Below are 13,319 nucleotides of genomic sequence, written 5' to 3'. Positions count from 1 at the left end.
AGTAAGATTGAAATGAAAATCTAAGTCTCCTGTGTGAAAGCGTAACAAAAGATATTTTATTTGGGGATTTTAGATTCCTCCCTACTATTCTTTCCGACCTTCCACACTTACTCCCTGCCCGTGGGATTGTACTTTTAGAGGAAAACGACGCTATCTAAATTGATCCGCTAGTCAGGTTGCAAATCAATGTTAGAAAGAACAATTGACCCCAGTTCTGAAAAGGTTCGGAGTCCTGGAGGAGGTGCAGCGACTGTGTGCACAAGCGCCCCCTGGTGATGAGACACTGGCTTTTCAGCATAGTAAGAGAAGAGCGTCTCCAAAAGAGTGGAGTTTCCAGTTGTATAATGCTTTTTGAGATAGTAACTGTTTAATCGAAAAAGTGCCTAATAACACACTTTTGGAGAGCCTTTTCAGAGAGAGCGTTTCCAGAATCTTCCCTTTCCATTTTTAAGCTACACTTTTTTTTTTCCCCTCTCTTGTTACTTCAGTAATTGTAAAGATGTTACGATTAGCATGTTTGAATGGCAGGGCCAGAATGGGGCTACAAATGAAGTGAAAAGTATGCTTTCCCGCGTGCAACAATCATGAAAATTAATACATACACATATGGAACAATTAATTAAAAACTTAAAGTAATATTTGTTGAAATACCAAGATATGTGACTTAAAGTCAGTTATTTGAGTTCTGGACAGACAGAAACCAGTGATGGTTAGAAAGCACTTGACATATTTATTTATTTATTTAATACCATCTTAGCTTGTCTAGGAAGCATTCAAGACCATATACATTCAACACAAAAAGATAAAAAGAAAGTTGAAAGGCAAACAGGCCAGCTGGTGAAATACAGGGAGTCATTCGAAAGACAGAATAAAGGCTTGAGGTTGGTATTTAGGGACAGGAGAGACATTTAGAATATATTCCCTTTAAAGGTAGAGAATAACCCTTCACTAAGAGTGTTCCATGGAGTGTCCAAGTGACACTTGCTGGGACTCTGTCAGGAGACTGGAACATAAGCTAGGGGTTGAACTGGATGATGTCCCTCGTGGCCCCAGTGTATGAACACACATATATGGAGAGATTATTGTGTATGTATCATTGTCATTTATTCTATTGGGATGCTATCAAAGAGCTTTAAAACTGGGTTCCTGACCTTCAGGGGTTTATAATGTTCCCCCCATCCCTGCCCCCAAAAGACCCACATGCATATAGTAATGGGAGAATGATATGAAGCCATGTTCCATTAGTTCCATGGAATATTTCATAAAGGAAGACCTTGAAGAGTATTAGGATTTGAAAGGAGGAAGAGGAGAGAAGAAGTCTCATCAATTTGGGAAAATTCCTTTGGGAGAATGTGAACACACGGCTGGCTGTGTGCTGAGGGTGAAGAGCTTTGGCTGAGATGAGGGCGTCAGGAAGAGCCTGCTGTGCAGCTCCTTTTGTAGTTGTTCACAGCCTGACAATCCCCAGATGCGTGTAGCAATGGCAGTCCAGGTCAGGTGGATGCTGGGATCCAAGTAATTCTGATCTGAGAGAAGGAGGCGTGGCTGTGACCTCAAGAGCACAGAGATGGTGGGAAGGTCCGTCACAGAGCAAATGTGTGCCAGGGAATGTCTTTCCAAAGGAGAAAGAAAAATGGGAAAATGTAATCATGGGGAAGAAGGGTAATAGACCCAGGTAGAAAGTGGTCTCTTAGGAAGATTGATGTCCACCTGGTGATAGATTTTGGCAGCTGTTCTTAAATGGCACTAACGTGAAGGAAGCTGCTGCTCCAGGAAGGAGTCTGTCATTGGAGCAGAGGGGAGGGTTAGGACGGAAAGGTGACAGTGCACTGCAGTAGGTGCTCACAGAGAAAGCTGGGGAACTGTTTGCCTGGAACAGAGTCTCAAAAGAAGTACAAAATACAGCATAAATTGGCATAAATATGAGGGTCTGTGGAAAACAGGCCTTATTAGCATAATGAGGAGTGTTAATTTTGAGAACATTTTGAGGGCTGATGAAAGAGAAAGAGAACTCAAAAGGGAGAATAAGATAAAGAGAAAATGAGGCTAGAAAAACATGCAGGAGCTAGAAAGGTAAAGGAACCCCTGCCCCTTGACCTTCCTTCCCTCTACCCGCATCGTCCTCTTACTGTCCTTGACGTTCTTCTCTGCTTTAACATTCCATTCCACTTGTCAACTGCTTCACACAAGCATAGAAGTGAACAGTGTTTTCCAGAGACTCTCCTTTTTCTAGTTTCTTCCTCAACCTTAAAATTTCTGTCCTTTTGGCATGTTGCGAAGGAGAACACTAACGTGCCTAAGATTGGAGGTGACGATATCTCTGTGATGCTGCAGGAGAAATCACAGGGCCAAAACAAATACTCGGTGTCATTGACAAAGTGGGCCCTTCTTTAATAGAAAATGGTATTCCTGTCTTTTCTTTCCCATCTCATTCTCAGTAGTGCTTGTATTGTTCCATGAAAGAGAGGGCACAGGAACACTCACACCTTCCTCTCTTTGCTTTTATTCTGTATTGAAGCCTTTTCAAATCATTACTTATCTGGGCTGCTGCTGTCTTCATGTTTCTATGTAGTCATCGTCTTTGTGAGGCAAGCTTAGAGATAATCTAGGGAAGACAGGAGAAAGGAAAGGAGAGGAGGAAAGTGACCATCATTGAGCAGGCGATATGTAATAATTATATGTTTAATGCTATGGAAGAGAGTAACGTAAAGCAGAAATAGTTTTCATTTTGAAATACGTATCAATAGCTGACAAACTCTATCAAACTCTCCATCTCTAGCCTAGATTCTAAAGCAATTTCTAATTCTGTAGACTTAAGGGACATGACATTTTAAAATTAAGTATTTTTAAAAATGTTGCTGGGCATGATAGCTTGCACCTGTAAACCCAGTGTTTTGGGAGGCTGAGGCTGGAGGACTGCTTGAGACCAGGTGTTCAAGACCAGCCTGGGCAACATAGCAAGTCCCCATCTCTAAAAAGAAAATTTAAAAAATTAGCCAGGCATGGTGGTGAGGCCTGTAGTCCCAGCTACTCATGAGGCTGAGATTCAGGAGTTTGAGGCTGCAGTGAGCTATGATTGTGCCGCTGCACTTCAGACGGAGCAACAGAGCAAGACCTCATCTCTAAAAACAACAATAGAAATGACAACAACAATAGTAAAAATGTCAAGTCCACAGTAGATGTGTTTTGTATTCGGTCTTAGCCAGAGAAACTCAAGATGCCATGGTTTGGAGCAAAACTGTGGCTAAAACATTCTTTTTGTTTTCTTCTAGCTCTGTTAGAAAGAAAACATTTAGGAAATTCTCTCTTTCTCTCTTTCACCTATCCTACTTTTTGTGTGTCCTTTGTAGTTTTGCACCATCATTCCTAACGAATTTATTTGGCATTTGGAAGATAGGTTAGCCAAAATTTTACTATATTTGAAAGGCTAGTTATGTATTCTGTTATTTAGATATAAGAGCATGAGATTCTTGATATTAAATTGGTAAATTAATTATTGGCAACCTAGCAGTTTGGATTGGCAAGGATTCTCTCAATAATCATTTGGTAGAGTAGCAGAAGCAAAGGAGGAGTCTTAAGAAAAATCAACACCAAAAGGCTTTTCTTCCTTCAGGGAAAAGAATTTTTATAAAAAGAATCTTGAATTGCTAATTGTTATGAACCTCATAAGAAAAAAGTATTTTGTATTTACAAAAATGAAATGAGTTCTATTAGATAGATGTTGTTTTGATATTCTAGGAACTACAAAATGCCTTCTGTGATATTTAAAGATACACTAAAAATAAGAAGAAACAGAAATAATGAGAGATTCTAAATAAAAGTCAAGTGGATAAGGAAGCAAGACAATTTGAGAGAAAAAAAAAATCTTACTTTGAAATTTAAGGATCCGTCAGTGCTCGGATTTAGTTTTTAGAAGAGAGAGAAAAAAGGATACATATCTACTGTTTTGAAATTAGTGTCTTTAATAGTTATCTTTTTCCACAGAGCCCACCTGAATGACCTTGAAAATATTGTTCCATTTCTTGGAATTGGCCTCCTGTATTCCTTGAGTGGTCCCGACCCTTCTGCAGCCATCCTGCACTTCAGACTATTCGTCGGAGCACGGATCTACCACACCATTGCGTATTTGACACCCCTTCCCCAGCCAAATAGAGCTTTGGGTTTTTTTGTTGGATATGGAGTTACTCTTTCCATGGCTTACAGGTTGCTGAAAAGTAAATTGTACCTGTAAAGAAAATCATACAACTCAGCATCCAGTTGGTTTTTTAAGAATTCTGTGCTTCCAATTTATAATGAATACTTTCTTAAGATTTTAGGTAGGAGAGGAGCAGAGGAATTACGAACTGGGGTAAACCCATTTTGAATATTAGCATTGCCAATATCCTGTATTCTTGTTTCACATTTGGATTAGAAATTTAACATAATAATTCTTAAGTCTTTTGTCTGATGTTTAAAGTACTTTCTTATAAATTTGGATCATGTTATGATTTGTAACATTCACACAACACTTCACTTTTGAATCTATAAAAGAATTGCATGTATGAGAAACCTATATTTCAACACTGTTGAAATGGACATATGAAATAATTTAAAGAATGATTTTGTCTGGTTTTATTTTTCCCAACATTTTGTTTTCAAAAGTTTCAAATCTAGGGTAAAGTTGAAAAATAGTACAAAGAACCACTCTATACCCTGCTTAGACTCACCAGTTGTTAATATTTTGCATATTTGCTTTCCTTCTCTCTCTGTTTTCCTTTTCTCTGAAACAGCTGAGAGTAAGTGGTAGATATAATGACATGTCACTCTTTAATACTTCAGCATGCTTTTCCTATTAACAAGACATTCTCCAAATAACTGCAATACCATTATTACACCCAAGACATTTACTATTAATATAATAATATTTCATATATAGAGTCCTTATTCCAATTTTTTCGTATTTCCCCAGTAATAGTCTTCATAACTGCTTTATTTTTGATCCAGGAATCAAAGACCAAACATTGCCTTCTGTTATCATTTCTATTTAGGTTTCACTTAAATGAGAGAGTTCTTTCACTTTCTTTCTCTTTTGTATAACCTTGACATTTTTTGAAGAGTATAGACAAGTTGTTTTACAGAATGACCCTTAATCTGGATTTGTTTTATCTATGATTTTCTCATTCTTAGATTCAGATTAAACATTTTTGGTGGTGTGTCCTTCACACTATAAAACATCAACAGGCATATGATATCAGTTTGCCCTGTTATTGGTGATATTAAATTTGATCAATTTAGTAAGGTAGTGTCAACCAAATCTGTCCATTTTAAAGGGATCCTTTTATTTTTATAATCATATGTGGGGTGATAATTTGAGATTGTATGCATATCCTGTCTCCCCACAAACTTTCGCTTAATAGATTTAGCACCCAGATATGTTCTATGGTTTCTACATATAAATATGTATGTAGCACGTAAATCACACAAATTTAGATTTTTTTGGTCTTAAATGGAATGTGTACTTAAGTCTCTATAATAAATGGTAAGCTTTTAAAATATCAGTTTTTTTCATATATATGCCATCCAATTTATATTAGTTTTTGATTTTCATATCTTTTGATGCATTTTAATTTTAAATATGTATTTCTCAAACAGTACTTTTAATGACATTTGTGAATTGTTCATTTAGATGTGCCACTCAAGAGAAAAGTCACTGTGTTGTATTTTAGGTTTCATAGTTTGAGCAACTCTGAAGTCCATAAACAAAACCTATTAGGCAATTGACTACATAGAATTCCATACAAGTTTCTTTTTACTTCTTTTGCTAATGTTAAAAAGCAGCTTTGCATGCTGTGGATCTTGGCCTTAGGAACTCTTTGTGGTGTAATTAATAGAAAAGATCGTGAGCTCAGGAGGGAAAAGTCTGAAACCCATGAGTTGGCTCTGCTGGCATGAACACACACACACACACACACACACACACACACACACACACCCTGCTCTGGATTTGAGCAACTGACTTATGCTGTCTGATCTGCAGTTTCCTCAAACTTTAGCAGATTTTTTGAAGGTCATATGCTTTTCTGTACGTGGAGCCTTTGAGAAAAGTATATTCGAAGCCATTAAGTGTTTCCTATGTGTGAATTATTTCAGTAACCTCTCAATCATAAAGATTCAGATAACTGAATTCCTCCTGGTTTTGGGTCAGATCTTTGTTGAACCATTATCACGTCTTCACTGTTTTCTCAAATTTTCTTCTCACTTGGTAGCGCTTCTCTAAGTAGAAGCAGAATGGATTGTGGTTATTGTAGCAGTTATCCATGTAGCTACTAATATTTGATATTCATTAGTAGACAATTATTAGGGGAAAAGGACATTTAAATTTTATATTCTCAGAGGTATGGGAACTATGTATATGAACAGAACACACTTAAGGAAAAATGAAAAAATCTAGGGATTACCCAATTCAGTTTCTAAATGTAAGTATAAGTTGTAAAAACAATTTAGAATAGTTTCTAACTATACTTTTACTCACAAGAGAAGCTTTAGATTCAGGGGGATTTATTAGAGAAACTGCTTTTATGAAGGAGGGTGGATGAAGGGGAAAGCTATTTACTGGTCTAGACTCCCGTGCATCGAGGATTTCCCACCTGACTACAAGACAGAATTGGCTCTAGAGTGAAGTCTGTGTGCTAAGTGACTTTAACTTGTGATGGGACTCAGGTGGAATGGTACAGCTTGCCTTAACACTATTACTTATGAGGAATAGGATGGGTTTGTTTTCATGTTTCTGCTACTTAATTTGAAAATAAAGATTGTGGTTATCTTTGTATCTGCATGCATATCTGTGTACACACACACACACACACACACACACTACCATCATCAATACTAACCATTATGGATGCTTAGTAGTTAGATACCATTGTTACTTTTTCAAACACCACCATCTCCCTTCATTCAGGCCTCATTCTGTCCTCACCTTTCCTAAGGCAACTCCATCACAAGCAGTTCAAGGTCCATTGAAACTGGAACATATTTATCTGTATCTATTATAGAGTCATCATCTAGGGCAATGATGGGAGTTTTGGGGGCAGGGTTCAGCGACTCTCAAATGAAATTGGAGAGGGGTAGATTTTACCAGAATTACTATAGCAAGGGCAAACATATTTATATAGATACTGAATCTGTATTATATTGGATAAAACTTTATATTTTTATATAAAACTACATGACGTAGCATCTTCTTAATAGGTGGGACATCTGTAAGATGCACTGATATTGTCTTGGGCATGTTGATGGGTGGGGGTAGGTCATGAGATATTTATGTACATCGAAAGCCTCTGTGGTTTAAACAAGGCTGAGAAATCCTTGTTGAATTAATGTCAAATAGACGAGTCCTTCTATTTTGAAGACTGAGGAAATGACTCTTTCAGGTCACAGGAGATCTTAGGCCCAGAGAGGCAGATTCAGAAGAACCTACATATAAATGAGACTGGAGTGGAAATGAGAATGGCAGGAAATGCATGGAAACAGACTTGTAATTGTCCCATGGCCTGGTTGTCTGAATCCCAGAGGTTAGTCCATTCTCCTGCTTTGGTCAAGCTGCCCTGGAAGCCTCTCATAGGCTGCTGTTGGTTCTCTCTACGGGATCACTGCTAAAGATCCCAGAGTCACTCTACGTCCCAGTGTTCTGCACATTGCTGTTTGTTAGCTTGTGTGGCCAAACAGCATGTTTGGTGAGTGTGGGTTTAAACCAAACAGAGTTAGAGGAATCAAATATTAAATGGCGTAAGACTAAGATAATCTGACACATCCATTATTCACTTCAAGATGGAGATAATCTCTCTTCAGTGAAACTAAAAACCTTACAGTTTATTGGCCACAGCACCCCACATTCAATTCACCTTTACACTTGGAATGACTCTGCAATTGGGACTGGCAAGGCCAAGTCTGATGACGTAGGACCCTCACCACTGTGGGTGCTTGGATAGGTATAGTCAATGCTTATCTTTGTATTTTTTTTTCCTGCTTCTTGGGCTATCCAATCATTCTTCTGACGGATACATTCTCCCTTTCACTATATTAAAACACAAAGAGGCTACTTCTTGGATCTTACGAATCAGGAAGTGACTTGGCATGTCTATGCTGAGTTTAGCTAGGAGGTTAACGATCAAAAGGTAATTGTACAATCTCTGATCCCTAGTTATTAGGGAGACCTCTCAAAACCCCTAAGCACTGCTGACTGCTATCTTCCTGATCTAACATTCAATGATTCTAAGGCTAGAAGTTTTGCTAGGCAGTGAGGAGAAGGGCATGGAGTTTTGGACAACCAAAGTGTTAAATTTTAACGCAGTAAGGCCCAGTCCTGGGGAATCCTGACGGGTTCTATAAACCATTCACCTGAGAGCTCTACTTTATAAATAAAGAAACCAGAAAGAAAGTTTTCTGAGTTGCATAGTTGCATCACACTGATTCTTCACAGAGGCAGATGGTGAGAAGTGAGGCAATTTGCCTTGGGAGTCTTTAAAATCCATTTAGAAACAGCAGCACAAAAATCCTATGATCATCTCCCCCCTGCCAGCCTGAAATGTCAGCCCTGTGGGAAGCTGATAGGTGTTCCTGCCATCAGCCAAAGCGGCATCTCTACATTCATACCTTTCAAGGTACTTTATTCACTATATATTCTATGTAAACTGTTGGATTTGACAAGGAGGAGTTGTTGAAGGCAGACTACTGGGAAGAGGCCCTGTTGGGTTGAATTTGGCACCAATCTCTCATACTTGACAGCTCATGTACAAGATTGTGGATGAGCTATAGGACCTATGAGCTTCCTCGGTCAGCAAGCGCAGGCCCTAAGTCACATTTAATTCAGAAAGCCCTGACAGCCCTGCATAAAATGTGAGCGGTAAAATGGAGAGATAGGAGCTGTGTGCAAGAGTAGACCATTTAAGTTATTTCCTTTTACTGAAGTTTTGGAAAACATGAACCAGGACAATATAGACTCTGATATACCACAAAGAGATCTGTATTAGTAACTTCAAGAAAATAATCCAAGTAATCCACACTTTAAGCCAGACATAATTTTTAATGACCCAAAACTAAGAGGGACATCAGTGGAGAGTTAGAGGCTGCCTAAAGTTCTTAGTCTTTTAGCCTAAGTCATTCATATCTATACCTATATCTTTATAGAAGCAAAACCACCCAAAATAAAGAGAATAGTGAAGGACTGAACCAGTGTGGTATAGTGAATAGATATTGGATTTGAAAAAACACCTATGTCTGAGTCTTGGGTCTTGAGGCTTTCTGGCTGCCTGAGATAATGACTGAGGCTTTATGCCCCATCCTTAATTCTGAAGTGGCAAAATTAATACTTTACCTACTGTATTAATAGCCACGATAATTCTTCATGATAAGTCATCCTATGACTCAGTGGCTTTGACAATGATTCTGTAGGGTTGAGCTGATCTTGACTGGGTTTGCTCATGTGTCTGCTGTCTTACAGGTTAGCCAGGCGGTCCTGCTGAATATGTGTTTCTGGGTTCTCTAAGGAATCTGGAAATTGGCTGAAACTTGGTTGATTCAGAAAGATCTCAACTAGGGTTACTTGGGCAACTCAACTCTATCCCATGTGTCTTATCCTCTGGTACAGTGCTCAGCAAACTATGGACCGTGGGCCAAATCCAGCCCATGGGCTGTTTTTATAAATAATGTTTTATTGGAACACAGCAGTACTTACTTATTTTTATATTTCCAAAAGCAACTGCTTTTGTGTCACAATGGCAGAGTGGCATAGTTGAATTGTTGCAGTGGAGACCACATGGCTCACAAAACCAAAAATATTTACTCTCTGGTGTTTTACAGAAAGTTTTCTGATTCTTGCTCCAGTAGATTAGCCTGACTGTACTATCATGGCATAGGAGCAAGAGAGGAAATGGAACTGTGTAAGTCTCCTTTCAAGAGTCTGCAATCATTACATCCACCAACATGCCCTTGGCCAGAGAAAGTCACAGGGCTGGCCTCAGAATTAAAGTGCTAGGAAATGGACTCAACCACCTCAGGGAGATGAACTGCAAAGTCACATGGCACAGGGGCATGGATGCACAGAGGAGTGAAGATTTAGGCCACTTATACAATCAATCTATTGCACTTGTCTGCTTTGTTATGCTAGTATGAGTTTCAGTTCAGACACATGTGAAAGCATTTTATAAAGTTTATGACATTATGCAATTAAAACAGCATTTATTCTAATGTGTCATAATTTTATCAGATTAGTGGTAATCTGTGATATGCTCAGTATGAGAGCAATAGTTACAAACTAAGTAAAAAACACAATTCAGGGTTTGTGAACTTGGCCTTCTCCCTCTCATTCGCAATGTGCTGCCTTAGAAAGACAGATGGGACAAGGAACAAATATTTGGACAGCCTTATCGCCTCTATAACCAAGTTGGTTCCCAAACTGTGCCCAGTCTGTTCTCCTGAAATTATAATATGCACCCTGCTCCCAACCAAGTGTTTCATCAAATTTAATCAGTTTCTGATTATTCACATATTAAATGTAGACCAGAGAATATCGCTGGCCCAAATGTAAAATTTTTGTGTTAGTGTTTGCTGAAATAATTGTATATTATCTTCTATGGGTTGTATTAATCATGAAAATAAAGCTGTGCTAAGTTCTTGTTTGAGCTACCCAATTTATAACCTGATAGTGAAAGGAATATAATTTACTTTTTCTTTGTAACTCATCTTTCATGACAATATAGTTAGAGGTAGGATCCTAGAATTGATTCTAATAATAGTTTTGCCACTGACACACATGAGAAACCCAGGCAAGTCACCTACTTATGCTCTTCATTTCTTCACATTTAAAATGAATACATTGAATTAAAACAATTTTTGAAATATTCTGTGACTCTAAAAGTTCTATTTACTCTGGAGACAGGTGTTGGTCTACTCTTTCTCCAGTGATAAAATATGAATATCAAGATGTGGAAATAATTATAGCAGAAAGCTTATAGCCTCTATTAATGAGGTCAAGCTCAATTTGAGTTAAATAGCATTTTGTGGGTTTAATGTCTCAGAATAATAATCTTTAATTTTCTCTGAATCACCAATGTGATGTCACCAAAACGAAATGATTGTTACTTTTCAGAAAAATTCAATGAATGCATTGAATTACCTCCATTTAATAATTTTCTTCTATTAATTCTTCAGACATTGAATATACTATCACTTGAATAGACCAGTAACTTGTACTAGTAGTTGATGGTGGGACAAATAGAATGCTTGGAAGTAAATGAAACAGGGTTCCTTGTTCTAATCATTATTCTGGGTTCCCAGAATCTTGACTTTATAAATTAGTTAGGTTCCACCTAGTCCAAATGTGTACACATAAAATAAAAGAAAAATGTTTATTCATTTCTTCATAAAGAAATATTTATTGAAATCCTCATATGTGCCCAGCACTATTCCAGATGCTTGGTATACAACAAGAACCAGAGAAAAGGTTTGCATTCCAAAGGAAATTCTTTAACTTGGGGTTTGTAAAGAAAGAAAGATGGTGAAACGAGTGAACTCATATTATACCAGAAGTCAGTCAACTATGGTCTGTGGGCCAAATCTGACCTGCCACCTCTTTTTGTATGGCCCACAAGCTAACCATGATCAATGGTTTTTACTAATGAACATTTGCAATCAATTTGATGACTAGAAACACTAACCTTGAACTCCAATTAAGCAAAATGTTAATGCCCTGAATAAAAATTCTAGTCTTCTCGTTAGTAGATCTTTTTTACAAAAAAAAGGTACTTCATTATTGTTATCTTTTGAATGTCATCAGTTAAAAAATATGGAAATTTGTTTTCATTCCTGTTTTATAAGTACTTATGTAACATACTTGATTTTTCCTCTTAGCTCACAAAGTCTAAAATATTTACTCTGGCATAAAAACAGACACATAGATCAATGGGACAGAATAGAGAACCCAGAAATAAATCCATGAATTTAGTCAACTCATTTTTAACAAAGGTACCAAGAACATGCATTAGGGAAAGAACAGTCTCTTCGATAAATGCTATTGGGAAAATTGGATCTCCATGTGCAGAAAAAGGAAACTAGACCTCTATCTCTTGCCATATACAAAAATCAAATCAAAATGGATTAACAACTTAAATCCAAGACCTGAGACTATGAAATTGTAAGAAGAAAACATTAAGGAACACTCCAGGATTTTGGTCTGGCAAAGATTTCTTGACTAAAGCCTCAAAAATACAGGCAACCAAAGCAGAAATGGACAAATGGTATCACATCAAGTTAAAAAGCTTCTGCACAGCCAAGGAAAAAATCAGCAAAGAGACTACCTACAAAATGGGAGAGAAAATATTTGCAAATATCCATATGATAAGAGATTAATAACAAGAACATATAAGAAGCTAAAATAACTCAGTAGCCAAAAGCGAAGTAATCCACTTAAAAATGGGTAAAAGATCTGAATAGACATTCTCAAAAGAATACATACAAATGGCCAACTAGTATATGAAAAAACACGCAACAGCACTAATCATCAGGAAAATACAAATCAAAACCACAATGAGGTATCGTCTCACTCCAGTTAAAATGGCTTTTACCCAAGACGGAGAATAACAGATTCTAGTGAGAATGTGGCAAGAGGGGAGCCCTCTTACACCGTTGGTGGGAATGTAAATTAGTGCAGCCACTTGTGGAAAACAGTATGAAGATTTCTCAAAGAACTAAAAATAGAATTACCATATGATTCAGCAATCTCACTGCTGGGTGTATATTCAAAAGAATGGAAATCAGTATATCAAAGTTATCTGTACTCTCACGTGTATTACAGCACTATTACCAATAGCAAAGATCAGCCTAAGTGCCCATCAAGAGGTGGATGGATAAAGAAAATGGGATGTGTGTGTGTATAATATAATTTTCCATTATATATTATATGTTACATATATTATGTATTATATTTTACATAATATATATTACATATTATATAATACATCACATATATATTATATAATATATCACATATTACATATTATATAATATATCACATATTATATTACATATTACATATATAATATATTACATATTACACATTATATATTATGTATTATATATTATATATTACATATTATATAATATATTACATATTATATATTATCATATATTATACATACTATGTGTTACATAATCGAATATTATATTATACAAAACAAAATATTATTTGGCCATAAAAAAATCCTGTCATTTGAAACAACATGGATAGAACTGGAGGATATTTTGTTAGTGAACTAATCCAAGCACAGAAAGACAAATGTCTC

The 13,319-nt window shown here is 36.9% G+C and overlaps 1 protein-coding gene across 19 annotated transcripts in view; it reads left to right on the top strand.

The window, feature by feature from the left end:
- Positions 1 to 13,319, top strand: part of MGST1 (microsomal glutathione S-transferase 1) — a 29,484-nt gene that overhangs the window by 12,254 nt on the left and 3,911 nt on the right. For 11 of the 19 annotated variants that reach the window (XM_055280516.2, XM_055280514.2, XM_055280522.2 and 8 more), the window contains one exon: positions 3,985 to 6,808. The exons of 1 other annotated variant lie outside the window; for it this stretch is intronic. In XM_055280516.2, coding sequence (XP_055136491.1) covers positions 3,985 to 4,231 — 247 coding nt within the window. In that variant the 3' untranslated portion in view covers positions 4,232 to 6,808. Of the gene's footprint in view, positions 1 to 488; positions 6,809 to 7,412; positions 11,259 to 13,319 lie in introns of those variants that run through there. 7 more of the 19 variants (XM_055280515.2, XM_055280527.2, XM_055280519.2 and 4 more) reach the window with 6 other exon arrangements.

The sequence above is a fragment of the Symphalangus syndactylus genome, chromosome 5 (genome assembly GCF_028878055.3).
Source record: "Symphalangus syndactylus isolate Jambi chromosome 5, NHGRI_mSymSyn1-v2.1_pri, whole genome shotgun sequence".
NCBI classification, from domain to species: domain Eukaryota; kingdom Metazoa; phylum Chordata; class Mammalia; order Primates; family Hylobatidae; genus Symphalangus; species Symphalangus syndactylus.
The sequence above is the reverse complement of the archived record's forward strand: the minus strand, read 5'-3'. Positions and strand labels throughout refer to the sequence as shown.